General features: G+C 56.3%; 3 protein-coding genes across 4 annotated transcripts in view; 2 read left to right on the top strand and 1 right to left on the bottom strand.

The window, feature by feature from the left end:
- ITGB4 (integrin subunit beta 4) overlaps positions 1–5299 on the top strand; it is a 31018-nt gene extending 25719 nt beyond the window's left edge. For both annotated transcript variants that reach the window (XM_075044554.1, XM_075044553.1), the window contains 5 exons: positions 200–388; positions 666–821; positions 1274–1438; positions 1885–2001; positions 2611–5299. In XM_075044554.1, the coding sequence (XP_074900655.1) occupies positions 200–388; positions 666–821; positions 1274–1438; positions 1885–2001; positions 2611–2753 (770 nt within the window). In that variant the 3' untranslated portion in view covers positions 2754–5299. The remainder of the gene's footprint in view (positions 1–199; positions 389–665; positions 822–1273; positions 1439–1884; positions 2002–2610) is intronic.
- Positions 5300–5315: 16 nt separating this feature from the next.
- Positions 5316–10598, bottom strand: GALK1 (galactokinase 1). The gene is made up of 8 exons (XM_075044556.1): positions 10344–10598; positions 9373–9562; positions 8918–9037; positions 8257–8392; positions 7662–7843; positions 7264–7414; positions 6653–6815; positions 5316–5545 (listed from the first exon to the last, which is right to left on the bottom strand). Exons 1-8 carry the CDS (start codon positions 10512–10514, stop codon positions 5474–5476), a joined length of 1185 nt encoding a protein of 394 aa, XP_074900657.1. The 5' UTR covers positions 10515–10598; the 3' UTR covers positions 5316–5473.
- A 312-nt stretch (positions 10599–10910) lies between these two features.
- Positions 10911–18028, top strand: LOC142038785 (uncharacterized). The gene is made up of 16 exons (XM_075044555.1): positions 10911–11258; positions 11671–11778; positions 11863–11935; positions 12082–12238; positions 12339–12384; positions 13310–13368; positions 13475–13510; positions 14558–14610; positions 14887–15019; positions 15122–15318; positions 15531–15576; positions 15677–15742; positions 16266–16325; positions 16488–16570; positions 16741–16835; positions 17685–18028. Exons 1-16 carry the CDS (start codon positions 11222–11224, stop codon positions 17717–17719), a joined length of 1284 nt encoding a protein of 427 aa, XP_074900656.1. The 5' UTR covers positions 10911–11221; the 3' UTR covers positions 17720–18028.
- The last annotated feature ends 976 nt before the right edge of the window (positions 18029–19004 follow it).

Raw genomic sequence — 19004 nt, forward strand, 5'->3', positions numbered from 1 at the left:
TTGTCCCAAGCCTTTTTTGGAACAACATCTCGTCCTGCACTACCAGTTGTTGGTGGCAAGGTGTGATGGATGTGGCTGGGGAGGGGCCCTGGATGACTTTTCCAGGCAATTCATTTGAGAGAGAGTCTAGGCAAAAGCCATGGCTCTGTCTTTGTGCCTGCAACGTGGTACTGATGTTCCCCTTCCCTGTGTGTCCCAGGAGAAGTGCACCGACTCACCATCCCTAACCCCAGCCAGAATTCGGTGGTGGTAGAGGACCTGCTACCCAACCACTCCTACATCTTCAAGGTGAAGGCCCAAAGTGAGGAAGGCTGGGGTCCCGAGAGGGAAGGAGTCATCACGATAGAGTCCCAGGTGGACCCGCAGAGCCCACTCAGCCCTGTACCAGGTGAGGTGGATGGGGGACAGGAGAAGGGTGGCACTGATGTCTCTGCTGCTGTCTACAGTGCTGGCCTTGCTTTTTTCTCTCCCCTTACCACATCCTGAGCTCTTCTTTCCTTCCTTTCATTTAGAAATAGAGCCTTCTTCCCCATGTACTCACCTTCCACTAGCTGTCTAGGTAGCTGAGACCTTCCATCTTGTTTCATAAATGCTGTGTGCAGATCCCTCCCAGGCTCCTCCTCGCCACCTTCTGTGATACTGACCTCTTGCTCGTACCCCTGCAGGTTCACCCTTCACGCTGAGCACACCCAGTGCTCCTGGACCACTGGTTTTCACTGCCCTCAGCCCTGACTCCCTGCAGCTCAGCTGGGAGAGACCCCGCAAGCCCAACGGGTCCATCTTGGGCTACATGGTCACCTGTGAGATGCTGCATGGAGGAGGTATGGTATCAGGCTGTAGAAGCCCAGTTCCCCATGTAGAGCACAAGATACCTCCAGCAAAGGCAGCAACTTGCTGCATTTTTGCTGGGACCAGCAACAAAGCTGTCTGCTTTATTGGTGCAGACAAAGTGGGGACATGAGGCTGATTCCAGGCCTGGGAGCTGCTGGACCCTGACGCCTTGTGTCATTGCATGGTCTGGTGTAACAAATGTGGTTGGAGGAGGAAGGACCTGGAGCTTATTACAGCCCAAACCCAGTGGAGGTTGTTGAGGATCACCACTGTACTAAAAGAGGGTTGTCTTAACCCTTAGTAGAACTGAGTGCAATCATAGAGTCTGTGGGTGGCATAAAGCTTAGGGAAAGGCAAGACAGCAGTCAGACTTGGGGGGAGTGCGTTTGGAGGGACTGTCACTCCTGTCTGTCTTCACTGCTGGTATGTCTGTGTGGATTAGGGGAGCCCAGGAATATCTATGTCGAAGGAGACAATCCGGAAACTACCCTGACTGTGCCCCACCTGAGTGAGAATGTCCCATACAAGTTCAAAGTGCAAGCCAAGACCACCCAAGGCTTTGGGCCAGAGAGAGAAGGCATCATCACCATCGAATCTCAGGATGGAGGTACAGTACCGTGTCTTTGTGGAGATGCAAAGATAAGAAACCTCTCAAGCAGGGAACACAACTCCTGGAGTCCCTTTCCAGCTCTGGTGGTGACTCCATTTTCCACGAAAGACATGGAGACATTGTCTTCCATGAAGACAATGCTGTGCCTTGTGAGCACTGCCCCAACCCTGATGCACTGAATGAGGGAGGATCATGAGAACCTGCCAGTGTTTAATTTATTATGAAGCTTCTGTCTTATGCCTGATTGTACACATACCTGGAGGCAGCTTCTTACGCTGCACAGGTGTAAGACCTCCCCAGTCCTCCCAGTTCCTCCTAAACCTGGCTCTGATGTCAGCAAGAGAAACCTCCTGAGCTCACTGTTGGTGCTCACTATGCAGGGTTGAGGGGTTGGAAGCTCCTTGTTGTTTCCTGGCTGATTCATCCCTTTTCCTTCTCCCCAGGGACTTTCTCCCAGTTTGGAGGACAGCAGTACATGAGAGAAGAAGTGTACAACTTCCCCACCGAATACAGCACCAAAACCAGCATCAGCCATTCCTCTCTGGATCCCCACTTCACAGGTAGGGACTTGCTGTCTGCTTTGAAACCCTCTGAAAGCAAAGGATAACTCTGCTTATCCAAAGGTCTGAGGATGCTTTTGCCTCAAGTGTCAAAGGCAAGGAGGAAGGGTCCATCAGGCAGGACTGATGAAGATGACCAGACCCTTTCCTACACCATGTCTGTGCTCTGCCCCAGGGGCAGTTGCTGTCATTTCCCCATGTGCTGCCCAGTCACAGAGGGAATGTTGAGTTTTCAAAGTCCCCCAGGACTATCACTAGGGTCCAAATCGTAGCTCTTCCTGCAAGGTTAGATCTCTTCAGAGCAGGAAAAAACAGGAAAGTGTGACGACCATCTTTAATCACATCAGTGTAGTTGTTCCATGTTGTCCCACTTGAGTTCATGGACTCATGGGTTCACACTGCAACATGGAGAGTTTGGGAGCTGTCAGGAGGTTCATCTTATTGACTGACATAGAAAAGTACCGAATCACTTGATCTGGAGAGGTTTTCCATCAGTGAAAGTGGTATTTAAGGAGAAGCCTCTGTCAGGAATCATTAGGTAGAGCAGATCCTCTTCCCTGTGACCCCGTACTTAGCGCGGTGTCCTGACCACTGAGCTTCTCGTTGCAGACGGCATGCTCATGACAACCCAGCGAGTGGAGAGCGCCAGCAGCACCCTCACCAAACAGGTCACCAAAGAGTTTGTGAGCCGGACCGTGATGTCCAGTGGGACCCTCACCAAACAGATGGAGAGGCAGTTCTACGAGGCCTGAACCAGGGCAGGCTGCCCGCCAGCGGGACATTTGTGTTCAGATGGCAGGACTTTGTGGAATGATCCCAGGGTGCTTCATCCAGACACTGCCACGGTGCCTCGGCAGCTCCTCATGTGGGCAGAGACCCTCCATGGCATTTCAAGCTCTGGACCTCTCGTTTGGAGCCCAGCGCTCTCAAAGCTCTGGCACGGTTGGGTCATCAGATGTGTGCTCATCCTTCAGGGCTTGTTCACCCTGTCCTGCTCTGCATAGACTCAGTTCTGCAGAGTCCACAGGGATGTCTTCCATGAACAATCACCGCTCACTCCAACGCCATTCTTCAGTGCCCATCCAACCAAACACACCTGCCAAAATCCGGGTGTCTCGATGGCTCCAGCCTCCCCAGATAAATGGAACAGAATGATTTATTCTCAGGTCCTCACTTTTGAGAGGATCCCAGGGTCACCATTTCCATCTTTGCTCCAGGCTCTCCGGCAACTTGTCTGTCCACTGGAGATGGTTATTTCGCTCTGTTTGTTTTTTTCTTATGAGCGCTGCAAGGTAGGGGTTTGGGGTAACCTATGCTTTCTTACTGCACCTATTTGTGTCTGTCCTTCACTGCTAACATTTGGTACCACGATAGCAAAGTATAGTCTTTCATTTGTATAGCATTACTCATGATGGCCACTGATGCATTTTTGCATACAATATTGTACAGTTTTCGTAGTATATATATATAAATATATATAAATGTATTTTATTATTTTATAAAAAAAAATGAGGTGGATGAGATCTATGCTGAATGTGGAGGCTACACTGGGACTCTGACTGCTGAGAAACGAATAACTGGAAGAAATTAGTTAAGGGCTTGATCCAAAGGCCACTAAACCTGGTGGAAAGCCTGTTGATGAGCTGGTGGACTCTGACTTGCGCCTTATATTCTCCAGCACTGGAGACTTCAGCAGATGGCTGCAAGCGACCAGACCCGCTTATTGCACAGCATCCATCAGCTGAGTGCTCTGCAGCCACAGCACACGTGCGCAGGAGGGCTGGGAGCTGCCTGGAGATGAGGGATGGGGATAGTCCAGGCAGCGGTGCCTGGAGCCAGGAACGGTGCCTGCGATTTCTTACATGGCTGATGTGGAGAGTGTGAGATTTTGGGGCAGGTGGTGTTGGATATCTTTCAAAAGCCCTTTTGCCCACCAACAACGTCCATAAAGGGACCTGTGATCCCTCAGTAAACACAAGGGAAGAGCAAACCTGGGAACAGCAGGGTCTCTCTCATCATCCTGAGCAAGGCTCTGGGCCTTCTTCAGCCCTCGGCTTTAGCTGTCCTGGCATGATGCTGGATGCAGGGCTGAGCTCAGACCTTGCTGGACCTCGTTTCCCAGCTCTGGGCATGATGCCTGGCATCTTGCTGCCCTCTGCCAACAAGAACAATTGGGCTCCGTGTCTTGCTGAGCAGCGCATTGCCCTGGCGTGCTTCAGCTGCACGGGAGCAGGCGAGGAGCCTGCTGAAAGCAAGGATCCTGCCCCGAAACAGCAGCTGCCACTGTTCTGGATTAGAGCTTCCAACCAAAACAGCAGCTGCCTGGTCTCCCTGGCAGTGTCGCCTGCCTGCTTTGATCTGATGCTGGACCTTGGCTTTTTTGTTCCTTTTTTTTTTCTTTTCTTTTCCTTTTTTTTTTTTTTCGGACTCAGAAGACGACTTTCCAGCACTAACACCACCGAGAGCTCCGTCTCCTCTCCGGGCTGTTCGTTTGAGTGGGAGGGGTTGTACATGTTTGAGCCAAAGATGCATGTAGGTGAGTAAAGTCCACAGGAATCTCCAGGACTGCAGCTGGAGCTAGATCAGTTTTGAACTTGGTTCAAGAGGTACTTCACCAGCCCTGTGGTTTTACTGTGCCTTCAAGAAGCACTTATTTTTTCCTGAGCAAGTACCAGTGGCGTCAGCCTGCCTGCCTCCCAGTTCCCATCTCACCTTTGTGGTTGGAGTTTCCAGCTGACGCGTCTCCTCCTGCACAAGGACTTCATGACCCTTTCCCTGTGCTTTGTGGTCCAGGATAAAACACTGAAAACTGCCTAAAAAGGGAGCCCCACTTCCATGCATTTTAACCAAAGACTATCCTGTTATCCAAGAGAAGAGCACAGCCTGTCAGCTGCTGCTCTCCAGGGCATCACGCCATCCCCACGCGCAAGGCGGCTGCGCACCTAAGCAATGCCTTGCACTAGAACAGCATCACTTTTTAATTTTCATCTGGTTGTTAGGGCTGGTGGTGTTTCAGCCTTTCCAAGGTGGATCCAGCAGCCCACACTGACAGTGAGTGTTTGAGCAGATGGCTTCCTATTGCACTCAATAAATGTTTTCTCTACAGTCTGTCTCTTCCCTTTTATTTAAAAAAAAAAAAAAAATCATCCCCCCCCCCCCCCCAATACCCTCCATCTGCAGCGGCAGATGAAGGACACATGCCAGAAGCAGATACCCAAGCGGTGCTGCACCCCACGTCCCCGGTAATGGCTTGTTACACCAGTGCAAACTGGAGTTAAAGCAGTCTCCTCCGAGGAAAGGTCCCCAGTGACTTTGGCATCAGAGCTCAGCTCATGCAGACACAGAACTGTGCAAACGTTTTGCATTTATTAGGCAAATGATGCAGACAGACAAACTGATTCCTTTGCGAAGGGAGGAAAGCAGCCGTCTCTCGGAGGGAGGCGATCCCAGCCCAGGCGAGGTGGTGGCTCTTCTACAAGGGCAGCACCTTTGCCCCTCCAGAGGGTTTGGTGAGGTAGAAGGTGGCTGTGCCGCTGTATTTCTCCTAGGAGACAAGAGGAGCAGTAAATGCTGGTGCTCTGGGGCTGTACTACGCTGCAGCAAGAGGCCAGGCTGGGGGATGACAGACCAGGGGGAGAAAGGCCCAGCCGTGCATCTGGCCCAGCCACTGCTCCAACAGCAGCCACATGGGATGCTTTTTTGGGGACAGCATGCTGTCCTGGCCACTGCTGGGGTCCCTTGGTCCATCCACAGCATGGGGCAGGGAGGCTGTCAGCACATCCCCAAGCTGACCCTTCAGCAGCCCCTTATGGACGGTTCTCTGTGACTTTTTCCACCCCCTTTTTGACCTTGCTGATGCTGCTGACCTCCGCGGCCGCTGGCGGCAGCAGAAAACTCACTGCCAGCTCTGCACAGTGCTTTCTCGGCTCTGTTTTAGTCCTAACTCATCCAGTGGTCACTGGTTCTTATTTTGGAGGATTTGAGGGTCAGTTCCACACTCACCCTATCTATCCCCTTTGCTGTTTTCTAACCCCTGGTCACATTCCCTCTCTCCCAGCTTCTCGTTAGATGGCAGAGGCACAGCCCTTTTGGTCTCTCCTCATTTCAGACATCTTACTCTGCCCCTTCTTTATCCCCCCCCTCCACTATTTACAGGGTGCACCATATTCTCATATAGCAGCAAAATGAAGGTCTGCCTCATTCACAGCCCCCGTTTCCTGACATCCCCATTTTGCTGGTGTTTTCAGCTACCAGTGTATGCTGAGCTGCTGATTTAAAGAACGTTGATGACGGCACTGAGATCTTTCCTAGGCTGTGACTGCTGACATTAAGCTCAGCATTGCCTAAGCTTGGCTTGGATGACTTTTCCCTAGATAGATTTAGTCTTCCTGAAGCTCACCCAGCACCTTTTCACTCACTTTCTCAGTGCAGTAAGGTCCTTGGGCAGTGCTCTGTGACCAGCATGGTGCTGAACTGCCTGCAAGAGCTTAGTAGCATGAACAGACTTGGGGTTGTCCCTGTGCAATACTGGATGGGCTACAGCAACCCCAAGTGCCTCAGGAGCACAGCTTCAATGGCATCCCTGGGCCATGCCCCTGAGTGTTTCCTTGGGATCTTCAAGCCAATCTCCTGGCACTTTTCTGCTGTGTACCTTGATGTGGTGCTGAGCTCTCTCTGCAGCCCCAGCCTCCAGCAGCGTCACCGTGCAGCCTCCGAAGCCACCCCCGGTCATCCTGCTGCCATAAACCCCATCGACCTCCAGGGCTGCTTCTACCAGCTCGTCCAGTTCTGGGCAGCTCACTTCATAGTCGTCCCTGGAGAGAAGAGACTCGTGATCAGCCCTGTCCTGCGCCCTGACCATAGCCCCTGCACCACAAACAGCTGAAACACACTTCTTGGTGCACCCATTACCATAGCAAACTGCAGCAATGCAGCATGCTGCAAATCCCAGTCCTGCTCTCTGCCTACAAGTGCACATATACATGAGCAAGGCTGCAAGCATCGGGGACCCGCTGAGCACTGCTGTAAGCAGCATGTGTCTGCAACATATGTGACTGGCTGCCTCATCCCAGCACGCCTCGATGCAGAAGCCTGTGGGGCTTTTCTTAAAACTCCCCGGCAGGCTGAGCCGTGAGAGATGCCAGGCAGCACATGGTTCTGGTTGCCCCCAGTGCTGCACCCGCAGGCAAGGGAACCCCACGAGGACTCAACACCGGTGCCCCTGACACAGCCTGCCCTGCCCTAGGGTTGGTACATCCTCACCTGAGGGAGTTGTGACTCTCCACCATCAGCCTCCCGAACATCCCGTAGTCCCTTTCCTGCAGCGCTTGCGCTGCCTGGGCCGTCCGTGCTATCTCACCAATGACATGCCTGGCTCTCCGGTACACCTCCTCGCCCAGCCGGCTCCTGGCCGCTGCGGAGACATGCATGCCCCTGCAGCAAAACCGCCCGGGTCTGCAGGATGCTGCTGGAGATGAGCACGGCCGCATCCTGCAACCATCCTGTGCCAGAGCTTCTCTACTTGTGGTACGGTCCCATCCCGGTGCGTGCACCCACCCACCTGTCCCAGGTGCTGCCCCACAGTCTCAGCCCGTGCCATGGGGCACCAAGGTCCTGCTGCCCCGAGGAGCAGCCAGAGCCGAGGGAGGGACTGTCCCCACCTTCCAGCTCGGCCATGGTGGCATCTCGCAGGCTGGCCTTGCCGAGCGCCGCTGCCGCCTCCTCACACTGCCGCCGGCGCGTGGGATACTCGCTGCCCGTCAGCGTGTGCCGCACGTTGGAGTTGGTGATGAGGACGGCTAAGCTGGCATCGGTCAGCGGGACGAGGACGGTCTCCAGGGACCTGCAGCAAGAGCTCAGCGCCGGCCACGTGCCCGTCCCCTGCCCGCTCCACGCCTCGGCCATCCGGGTGAGGCCACGTGGCAGGCAGCTCCTGCCTCCACTGAGGCAAAGTCCAAGTGGTTTAGGATTTTGCTCGAGCATTTCAATCCCTCCCAATTATTAGTCCCATAAGAGACCCTAATGACTTTGCGGGAAAGACAGCCCAGGCAAGTAGCAGAAAGGATGCGGGAGGAGGAATCAAGATGCAGGAATTAAAATGCAGGGAGTCCCAGCCCCGCAATGAGATTTTTGGCTGGGTTCAGGCGTTAACCCCTCCCTGCACTCCTGCATTTATTTCATGGCCACGGGACCAGCTCATCCCCACCTGCCCAAGGAGGTGGGCACAGCGCAGTGAGCTCGGCACTCGGCCCTGACCTGCAGTCAATGAGCAGTGCGTGGCCTTCCTTGCCCATCACGGATATGAACTGGTCCATGATCCCACAGGGCATGCCAGCAAACGTGTGCTCCGCTTTCTGGCACGCCAGCGCCTTGGCTACCAAATCACCATCATCTGTGCCAGAACAGAGAGACGCAGGTTAGCAGCTCTGGGATCTTCGCCCCTTGCCCTGGAGCAGGGGGAGCAAACACGAAGGTAAAGGGTTGCTTTCCCATGGAATGGGGTTTTGCTAAAGCATCAGCTGCAGGTGCTTGCTCCTGCAGCAGCGCACAGCATCTGTGCCAGCATGGGTCCCTGGATCCAGCTAGATGCGATAATTTGACACTGGTGTTTCAGATGTCTCCATTTTTGGGGACGTAAGGGTGGGGAGAACATGCTTCCAGGGAAACATCCTCTTATTCCCCCAGCCAGCCCCAGGGGTGGTCTGTGGGCTTTACAGGCATGGGCAGATCAGGCTGGGTGAGCTGGAGGAGCCCCGCAACCCCAGCGGTGCCAGCTCCGGCAGCGGCGGGGTGTTGTGACCCACTCCACAGTGGCGTTTCCCCTAGGGCTGCAGGATCTTGCTAAGGGCACCCCACTCATCCCCAGCTCCCACCCGGGAACAGAGGCACCAGGGGCCAGATCCGGCTGCTGCCTTACCAGGGCAGAGCTGCTGGAGGAAGGTGTAAGTAGCCACCTCCAGAGCGGCTGAGCTGGAGAGGCCCCCACCCAGGGGAATGTCACTGGCTATCACGGCGCTGAAGCCCGGCACAGGACCACCTGTGGGAACAGAAGGCAGGATGGGGGCCATGAGCCCCTACAGGGCTGGGGGCTGCCCTGCCCCACAGCTCACAGGGAACTGGCGGAGAGGAGCCCCTGTCCGATATCCCACTTTAAAACGCAGGGTGACCCATGGCAGAGCGTGACCCAGGTACCCCCCTCCCCAAACACAGGGGTCTTTGGAGCTGAAAGCATCTCTGATGGAGCCTGGTCCCGGCAGCAGCTGCAGGATTGCACCGGCACTGGAAGAGCCCCTGGAGCACACCAAAAGCCAGGCGCCGAGAACCGGCCTCACGCGAGGGGACCTCTAACCCACCCGGCAGCCTGGGTCTTACCCCGGTAGTGCTGGATGACGCCCTTGATGTAGTTGGCCCAGCGAGGCTGCCCCGGGCTGAGAGGACTGCCTTGGCGGGGAGCCGGGAACTGCACCCTGTGGGGCTCGTCTGCCTCCGCCGAGGTGGTGAGGATGGAGATGGTCCCGTCCTGAGTGGGGGATCCCACCAGCACCGTCCCCAGCTGCAGGGCCTGGGGGGGGTGGGGAAGGTGGGCTCAGACCCCACGGCATCCCTTGGAGCATCCCCACTGGTGGCGGGGGACAGCTGTGGCTGCTTCAACCCACAGCTGGCAGCACCCAACACGTTACCCTTAATTTTGTCCATGTGAAGGTGCCAGCCCCCACCGGACACTCTGGCTCGTCACAGCATTAAACTTTCTGGCTATTTAATGCCACACAGGGTCAGTCTTAGCACTGAAATGTTGTGACCGACCGCCCCAGCTCAGCGCTGGGGTGCTGGCTGCTGGGCTCCGGGGGAGTGGAAACCCACGACAAGGACGTGAGAGGCTTCGCCAAGTTTTCTTGCCTGCAGGGAACTTCAGCTGACCTGCTCCCACGCTCCTCGGCCTCAAAATAATTAGCTGTAGGTTTGATTTAGGACTGAGCTGGGGCTTCCCCCCGAGCCGAAGGAGGGCAAGGAAGCCCCAGCTGCTTCGAACCATCTCTGCCACCAAAACGTCGCTCTCCGGGAACGGAAAATTGTTTGACGGGATTGCAGAAAAGAGGCTTCAGCCCCTCGAAGAGGCGGTCGGGGGAATCGCATCCCCCCTGCAGTGAGTTAGGAGCCGGTCTGCGGGGTGCTGCCCCCGATGCTCCGGTGGTCCCGGGCGCGGTGGCGGGATGCCGGGGGGACATCCTGGGGCAGGCCGGGGGGGTGGACGGCCCCCGGGGATCCCCGGAGGCTGCGGGGGGGGACCCGGAAGGGTGACACCGAGGGATCACGGGGCCGGGGCGGCGGAGCACGGCCCTTACCATGGGCAGCACGAAGCCGCCGTTGTAGTCGGTGTGCTCGCCGATCAGGTTGACCCGGCCGGGGGCCCACGCCGCCGCCACCGCCGCCGCCCCCCCGAAAGCCGCTCGGTGCGCCCGGCGGGCGGCCGCCAGCAACGGGACCGACCCGGGCTCCGCCACCGCCTCCGCCATGGCCGCTCCGCTCCGCCCCGGACCGCCCCCGGTCCCGCCCCGGCTCCGCCGGCGGCCGGGCTCGAACTCGGGGCCCCGCGGGGCCCCGGCGGAGCCGGGCGGGGGGACGAGCCCGTCCCGGTCCCCGCAGCCCGTGCGCGTCCCTGGCTGCGGCCTCGGAACCGCTGTCGGTGCGTGTACATCCCTATAGGCAGGACGAGCGTCACGCCTATACGCACCCCGGGGTGTACGTACCTATGGCGGTGCCGGTACCTGGGACTTCTTAATGCATATGTCTATATCCCTATCCCAATTTCTGCGTTCTCCTAATATAAGCACAGATACATATATATATATATATACGCACCGGTGTCTCTGTTAGAGATGCGTACAGGTACATACGTAGATGTATATATATACCGATGTGCTGTAAGTGTGTATGTGTGTGAATATATATATATGTGTGTGTGTGCGTATGTGCCCGCACAGCGAAGGCCGTCGTGCGATGCCGCACGCAGCGGCGGGGGCGGGTGAGTGTGAGCCGGTAGGTCTCACCCCCCCGCGGGGCCGGGCTGCTCCGCTCCGCTCCCGGGGCGGGGCCCGGCCCTTTCCCGGTTCCCAGTTCCCGGTTCCCAGTTCCCGGTTCCCAGTTCCCGGTTCCCAGTTCCCGCCCGGCCGCAGCCTCCGCGGGACAACACCCCCCCCCCCCAGGGCGGGGGGACGAGCCCATGGCCAGGAAGGAGCCGCTGCTGAGCGCCTTTAAAGGTGAGCGTGGCCCCCCCCCGGGACCGGTACCTGCTTCCCCCGGTAGCCCTCGCCCGGGGGCCCGGCCCCTTGCTGCACCGGTTTGGCCGGACTGACGGCGTGGGCCGGACCGGGTGGGGTGTCCCCGGGCCGGGGGCTGCCGTGGCAGGGCCAGCCCTGCCGCCTGAGCGGGTGTTTCCCCCCCGCCTCGGTACCGCACCTGACCTCGGTTTTGAGGAAGTTTACCTGAGTTTCTGTCCGGTGTGAGTGTGGGCAGACAGGGTGGGTCACATCCTGCCAGGGTGTCGGGCACCTCCTGCAGCACCAGCGACCCTCCCTGGGGCTGTACGCAGAGCTGTTCCCATAGGTGTCCCCCCCCTACACCCACCCCCAGCTGGGGCACCCATGGGTGCTGATGCTCCCCTCACCGCAGGAGGGGTCCTGCGGCTGCGGGAGGACGGGGGGCCCTGCACAGACACCTCGCCGCACCTCGCTTCCCTCTGCCAGCTGCTGGAGTGCATCCTGCGCAAGGGGCTCCGACGTGAGTGGTCCTTCGTGCCCGGGCGGGGGGTGGCAGCATCCCGGTGCCCACTGCGAGGGGCCTCGGTCTCCTTTTCTCCCACAGAGCCAGCCTGGGGCTTCAGGAGACGGGATTACTGGCACTGGCTGGAGCAGCTTCCCACGGGGGACAGTGGCAGGTGAGCAGCCCCGAGTCAAGCTGAGGACGAAAATCTGAACCGTGGCAGCATCCATCATGACGTGCCCATCCCAAAGGGTGCAGGGAGGATGCTCCCACAGGCCGCCAAAGTTTCAGCCCCGAGCTGCTTCCCCTCTCCCCAAACAGGCCGAGCCCTCTCTCCATCAGCATCCAGAAAGCGGGCAGCTGCGAGAAGGCACGGACGGCGCAGGGCCGCGGGCGGTACTTTCTGCGCCTGGCTCTGCAGGGAAAGGTGCTGGCAGCGGCTGTGCAGCAGCTGGCGCAGACCCCCCGGCTCCTGGAGGTGCAGCACGGTGGTGGGGAAGTTGTGGGGGGAGCTGCTACCCACGGGCGGTGGGGAGCAAAACAGCAGCGTAATTAATGGTGGCGTTTCCCTCTTTCAGTTTTATGATCCGGTGAGCTCCATCCTCGGCAACGAAGACCTCCTGGGTAGGACGGTGGCTCCGCCGAAGCGGGATGTAACCCACCCCGGGGGCGGCTGTCGCAGGTGTTATGGCACCGCGCTGCTGCGGAGGGGGAGGAAAATAGTCCTCCATGATTTTTCTAAGCCAAACTTAGTGGTAAAATCTAAATATGCTGCTGCGGTGATGGAAAAAGAGGTGTAAATATTTAAACATGGTTTGAATCCGTCTAAGATTGGTTTTAGCGTCACAGGATAGGAAAACTGCTTCTGAAGAGTCTTCTGTGTTATTTCTTTGTACCAAGGATGCTGGTTTAAGCAGACCCAGCAGTCCAGTTTCGAGGGGAGCCCTTGGCGGCTGGGCTCAGGCTGCGGTCCCGCGTGAGGGGTCACACGGGGGGTTCGGTGCGGTAAATGGCTGCGTTGCCTTGACAAGCTGCACCACTCCATCTGCAGCCATGCTGCTTGGAGGGGGGCAGGCCAGGGTGAAAGCCTTTAATCTTTTGATTATGATAAATAACTCCGTGTTAAACCTGTACCTAGATGGCTTATAAATCACCCGCGCTGCTGGTGCGTGAGCAGATTGCAGCTCTCCATCAGTGTAATTGTAAGGCTCGTGCAGGAGAGCCCGGGCAGCTTCGCTTTGCATTTAAGGGGAGGAATGGAGAGAAAGTTGCTCGTCAGCAGCATTTGCTGCAAGCCTTGGTCTGAATTTGGGGAAATCAGGCATCAAGCCGCAGTGCTTCTCTCCCCATGCCAGCAGCAGGAGCCCGGGATGATCCTCCAGCAGCAGCCTGGGTGCCACGGTGCTGGGATGCTTTCAGGGCCTCTCTCCCCAGACCTCATTAGTTACGCCGAAAATGGCTTTATTCAGACCTCTGCCATGTCCCCGCAAGGTTGTGGCTGCCGGGAACCCGGTGGTGATGCTGCCTCTCCATCCCCATCCCTCTGCAGAGCCTTTCCTCTCGCTGCTGCTGGTGGTGACAGAGATGGATTTCTCCTTGGACCTGCAGGTACGGTGACAAATCGGCGGGGTGGTGGCTGGCACACGGCTGCTGGCACGGGGCCGCGGCCCCTTCCTCACCGGGACTGATGGCGCTGAAGCTCCTTTGTTTGCAGAATTGCAGCTTCTTGGACGAAAGCTGGCTGCTGCCGGTAAGAGCTTGTCTCTCCGCGGAGCCGTCCTTCTGCCGCGTGGCCCTTGCTGAAAAGTCAAATGAGGAAGATAAGGAATGATTTGGTGGGGAGGGATTGCCACGCAAGTCTCTGCCCGGCTGCAGCCAGGGGTGAATTGGCTCAGGTTCACCAGCATGAGCAGAGCTCCCTCTGCCACCGAGGTTGGATCCTGCCGGGTGCCTGCACTGCCACCAGTAGCAGATCCCAGCATTCCTGGGAGTAAAAACCAAGCTTGAGTAGTACCCAGGCCTAAATTGCTGATATAAATGAAGTTTTCCCATGCTCCTTTCCCCGATTTCTTGCCAAAAAATCCCCATTTCCCTGGGCTGACACAGACTATGTGTCAGTTGGTTTTTGCTCTTGGTTTTGCTCAGGGACATATCGGTGCATTTACTGAGAATGCCAGGGACACCTTGATGTCTTTTAAAAGTGAAGAGCATCCCTCCACTGCCTTTTTAACACAAAAGAATCCCCCAAAAAGCTCAAGGTGGCTTTGGGGCTGGTTACGGCACGCACCGAGCCACAGTGCTGCTGCTGAGGCTGGGATCCTGCTGGCTTTTGGGCATTTCTAAGAGCAAGTGCTCCCAGCCGAACTGGCCGTGTTTCGCGTCCCTTGCTAATATGATGTGACAGTAAATGCCGCTGCAAACAGCAGCGGCTTTGGGGAGGGGCGGCAGCACTCGCCCGGCTGCGTGGGGACACATGGGATGAGGGAGGAAGGCTCATCACTGAGTTGAGGGTTCACCTGCTGCTTTGCCATCCCATCCATCTAGCAGGTTTGTCCCTTCAGGGTCTGGGCACAGCCGAATCCCACGAGAGGACAGGGTCAAGCACTGATGGTCCCAGCCCAGCCTGGGGCACTGGGGACCGGTCTCTCCCTCCCTGGGATCCTGAAGCCCTGGTTTGGCACCAGTACCAGAAATGATCCAGGGCAAGGGGTCCCCATCCTCCCCCTCATCTTCATCATGCTCCTTGGGTGTCCTGTGGCCATTGCCAGGGCCACTGTCACCGGCCACTCTCTTCCAGGTGTGCGTCACTTACGAGACGGTCCCGTGCCGAGCGCTGGGGATGGTGCTCAGGTAGGAGCCCTTGATCCTCCTTTCTGCTCTGCAGCAGGATTTCGACACCAAGACACTCAAAACTCCCCAAAAAGGGGAGATACATACTCTGTTGAGAGCATTGGGGCTGTTTCTGGTGCTTTTCTCCCCATCGGCTCAGCCTCACCAGTATCTGCTGTTTGTGGGGTGGCTTTTCCCTGCCCCCGTGTATCGGTGAAACATCACTGATGGTACAAAAGAGCCCGGGGAGATGGGCTGGGTCCCCAGGGCTGAGCTGGGGCTTGGCTGCACCCCCAGGTACGTGGACGGCCGAGTCTTTGTCACCGAGGTGCTCCCCGAGAGCCAGGTGGAGGTGGACGAGGTGGTGCTGGCCGGCGACATCCTCGACGAGATCAACGGCTGCTCGCTGAGAAACGCCTACAGCGGGCAGGTGGGTGAGCACAGCGGGCTGCCGTGTCCCCCCCCCCCATCTCGCCCTCTCCTGTCCGTCCGTCCCCCATCCTCCCTTCTGCTTCCCCCACCCTCCCTCCAGGCCGGGGCCATGCTGCAGAAGCTGAAGGGACAACCGCTCAGCTTCCGCCTGCTGCGGTGGCAGTGGCACGACGGGGGGGTCTACGAGCCGCTGCTGCCCTACCTGAAGGTCCTGAAGGAGAAGGAGCCCCACTTCCAGCTCCAGCGCAGACCCCGGCGTAGGAGTGAGGGGGAGTCACAGAAGCTGCAGGGGGACAGGTAGGTCCGGCAAGCCCGGGACCCCCAGGCTGGGCTGGGGGGTCCTGGCATCGGGACAGCCCCTTACCCACAATATCCCCGGTCTCCGCTCAAGGCCGTGGGGCCAAAGCTGTCCTTGGGGGGGGGGGGCTGTGAGCATCTTCCCCTGCAAAGAGCAGCAGGAGGATGCTCAGGGCCCTTGCTCTGATGCCCCCAAGCCCCTTTCTCCCCAGGCTGCTCTACAACCTGCGGTACCTGGGCCGGACCAGCATTGGGGAGGTGAGGCAACGGGCCAGAGATGTGCCTAGGGCTAAATCGCCTCTCCTGGGTTTCTTTTCACGTGCTGGTGGGTTATTCCCTCCTTCCCGCTCCGTTTCAGTACGGTGGCAAAGAGGTGCTGGACCGGGCCATCCCCGCCGTGCTGGAGAGGCGCTCGGCACCGCGGGTGAGCGACGGGGCTGAGGGCATCCCGGGAAGGGCTTGGTGAGAAAACTGCAGAGAAATACAGCCTCTGCCCGGGGATATTTTTTCCTGATGGCTTCAGGTTCATTTGGCCTGGCTGAGTATTTGACATCCCCCATCCCTGTGAGGTTTTATTTTTCTTGTTAGAAGCATCTCTGCAGCCAGGATAGAAAAGTGCATTAAGGAAAAAAAAAAAAAAAAAAATACAACCACGTGCAGGAAAAGCACTTGGAAAACTGTGGGGAGGCTAAGCCTGGTTCCAGGGTGCTTTAGGGCTCAGGTCACTGTTGCTTGAGCCTTTGGGGAGTTGTTTGTGAAAAGATTCAAGTGTGAGAGCACCGGGTGGTGAAAAAAAAGGGCAGCACAGAGAAAACTCCTTGAAAAAGCTGTGCTTGACTGCTTTGTCACCTCTGCTTTTGAATAATCTCTCTCGTAAGTGTCTTATTAAAAATAGAGCTCAGATGCTGTGACGATTGGGGTTTCTCTCCCCTCCGTCCCCCATTCAGGAGGTTTTATTTGATGTGAAGGAAGCAGAAGTCCTCGTACAGGAGAAGACTTCTTCCAAGGTAAGTGAGCAACACCCAAGGTCAGGGTGACTCCCGAGGCTGCTGATCTTGCGGCGCAGGGAGCCTGGATGGAGAGGTTACGGGTCCAGTTTAAACCAGGAATGGGGATGATGGGGACTGACTGCAGCCCCCAACACCATCTCCCTCCTGTCCCCTGCGCAGGTCCTGTGCCGCTACCCCTACCCCACCATCTCCTGCGTGGGACGCTACGTGGACAGCAGCAATTTATTCGCCTTCTGCGTGGCGTAAGTGCTGCCCGTGGGCCCTGGGAGGGGGGATGTAGAGGGATGCGGGTCTTAGAAAATAAACAAGCGACATCCAGACCAGCCGCGGGGTCTCTGGTGTGGTTACAAGCCAGGGCTGGGCTTTCAGAGCCGCTCTCTCTGCCGGCTAATGTACATGTTTCCATTTTTAGCGCTTCCCCGGAGAGCCCTGACAGGAGCACATTCGACTGTCTGGTGTTTGCATCGAGTTCTGAGCAAGAATGTGAGGAAATCATCGGGAGAATCGGTAAGGGAGCGGTTTATGTCTTCAGATATCATCACAGTGAGATTGTGGAATACCAAGAGTCGCTGGTCCACCACATGCAAGATCTAGCTTAATTTCTTTTTATTGAGGTTACTAAGATGAATAGATACTTTGATACAGTTTTCTGGTGGGTTTGGTTTTTGTGTTGTGTGTTGGGTTTTTTTTATAAGTGCTAGACAATGATTTTATTTTAAGAAACAACTTCTAGGCATACCCAGATGGTTCATTGTTTCCACTAAGAACTTGGAGGAAACATTGTTTTCGAGGGATGTTATTTTGAAACATACTTTTCCTGCAGGAGCCTAGCCTGCTACTGCAGTTTAGCACCAAAGCAAGCATTCATAAATCCCCGTCACATGGAATTCTTATTTTTAACCTGCCTAAATGCAAGCTGTGTGATGCTTCCCAAATTGCATGGCTCCCAGGCCACCCAAGGACCCTCAGATTTCTTGTGGGGACATCCCTGCCAGCTGTCCCCTTGGCAGGCTGTACCCCCAGGACAGACCTGCCCAGGTGATCTACCTGAGATCACTTAGCATCAGCTGAAGTTTGAGACAGTGCTTAACTTTGATCCAGGCCTTTAAAGCAATTAAGTTTACAATGTAGATGCAAGGAAATCGTTTTCCCTACAGGTTTAGCAGTGAGGAAAATGCTTGTTTCAAACCTAATCTTGGATTATTTTAGAACATGTTTTTAGCAGCTCTGTGGCAGATATGATAATGGTATTAAAAGGGGGGGCTACGTTTGTTCCAAGCACGCTCGGTGCGGCATAGGAAAGGGCGTTGAGGAAGTTGTGTAAGAGCGCATGGTAAGGAGCGCATGTTCCTCCAGCTGCAGGATTTAAGCACACGGAGTGGTTTGTCTGATAAGGGAGAGCCCTGGCTCCAGCCCCGAGCTCCGGTGGTCCAGCCGTCGCCTGCGACACGGCTGCCCAGCAGCACTCCGAGCGAGGCAGGCCCCGGCTCCAGGGAGCAGGAGTCGGGATCCTTTTCAAACTGCTTCCAGGCAGCCGTTGTGGAAGGAAGTGCTGTAAACACGTCCGGTCTGCAAACAATTGCGTGGACGGCCAGTGTTGACTTACCGCCCGCTCTCTGGTATAAAGCATTGCTGTTCTTCCTCCTGAAATGCCACTTCTGCCGTGGCACTTTTAATTTCATTGAAATAAATCAAGATGAGCTGGCTAAACTACTTCCCTGTGCTACTTTACTGTGCCAACTCTAGCCTTACTAGTGCAGCCCGTTCTTTAAGAGCTGAGGAGAGCCGGCCTTGCAATTCAATTTAAATGTTAATTACCTGTGTTTCAGACGCAGGCTGAGCAGCTTTCCTCTACCACAACCTAACAAGGTAGGGCTGTTCCCAGAGGCACTGCTGAGAAAACCAGACCTGTCTCAGCAGAGCCCAAAGAGCTGTTCTGAAGTGAAGGTCGGAGTGTATAATCCTGTTTCATCAAAAAAGCTTAGATGGGAAATGAGAATCTTATTGAGTGCCCATTCCAGTTTGCTTAGCAGCCCATATGCTCTCAGGTTGTATAATTAGCTTTTCCACTCACATACCATCCTGCACTGCTAGTGCTGGCTGCTGTTATTAACTGGGACTTAGTCACAGAGCCAGATCCCACAGAAACTCGGGGGCTGCAGCCACACCCCCCCCAACTCAGCACCCAACACTGCTCAGGGAACAAGCTGGTAGTTTTGCTTTGGGCAGACCAGTCATGCCACAGAAATAAACTTCCCCTGCACCTAGTGGAAAGGAGGAGGAAAAAAAGAAAAAAAAAGCTTAGCTCAAGAGTGGTGCCTGAACAGCTGACAGCAATAAGCAGTTAAGATTTTATAAAAAAAACCCCAAACCACAAAAGCCCCCCCACCCCCTCAAAAGGCTGCTGCCTAGCCTTGGCCTGTCAAGTCAGCCTATTCCTCCTCTACCCCACAGCTGCAAGGGCTCAGCTCTGCTCTCACTGGCCAAGAGCAATGACTCAAGCTACAGCAAGCCTCCAAAAACCTCTGAGGGTGGCCAGGGCAAGTTCTCCATTCTGTTGACAGACAAAATGGTCACAGCAGCAGTCTGGCATTACAGGCATCTACTGCTAACCTACTGGAGCCAGGAGGAGGAAGCTTCTTCAAGCCCATACAAACCAAATGACAAAGACTCCTC

Source organism: Buteo buteo, chromosome 13 (assembly GCF_964188355.1).
Source record: "Buteo buteo chromosome 13, bButBut1.hap1.1, whole genome shotgun sequence".
NCBI classification, from domain to species: Eukaryota; Metazoa; Chordata; class Aves; order Accipitriformes; family Accipitridae; genus Buteo; species Buteo buteo.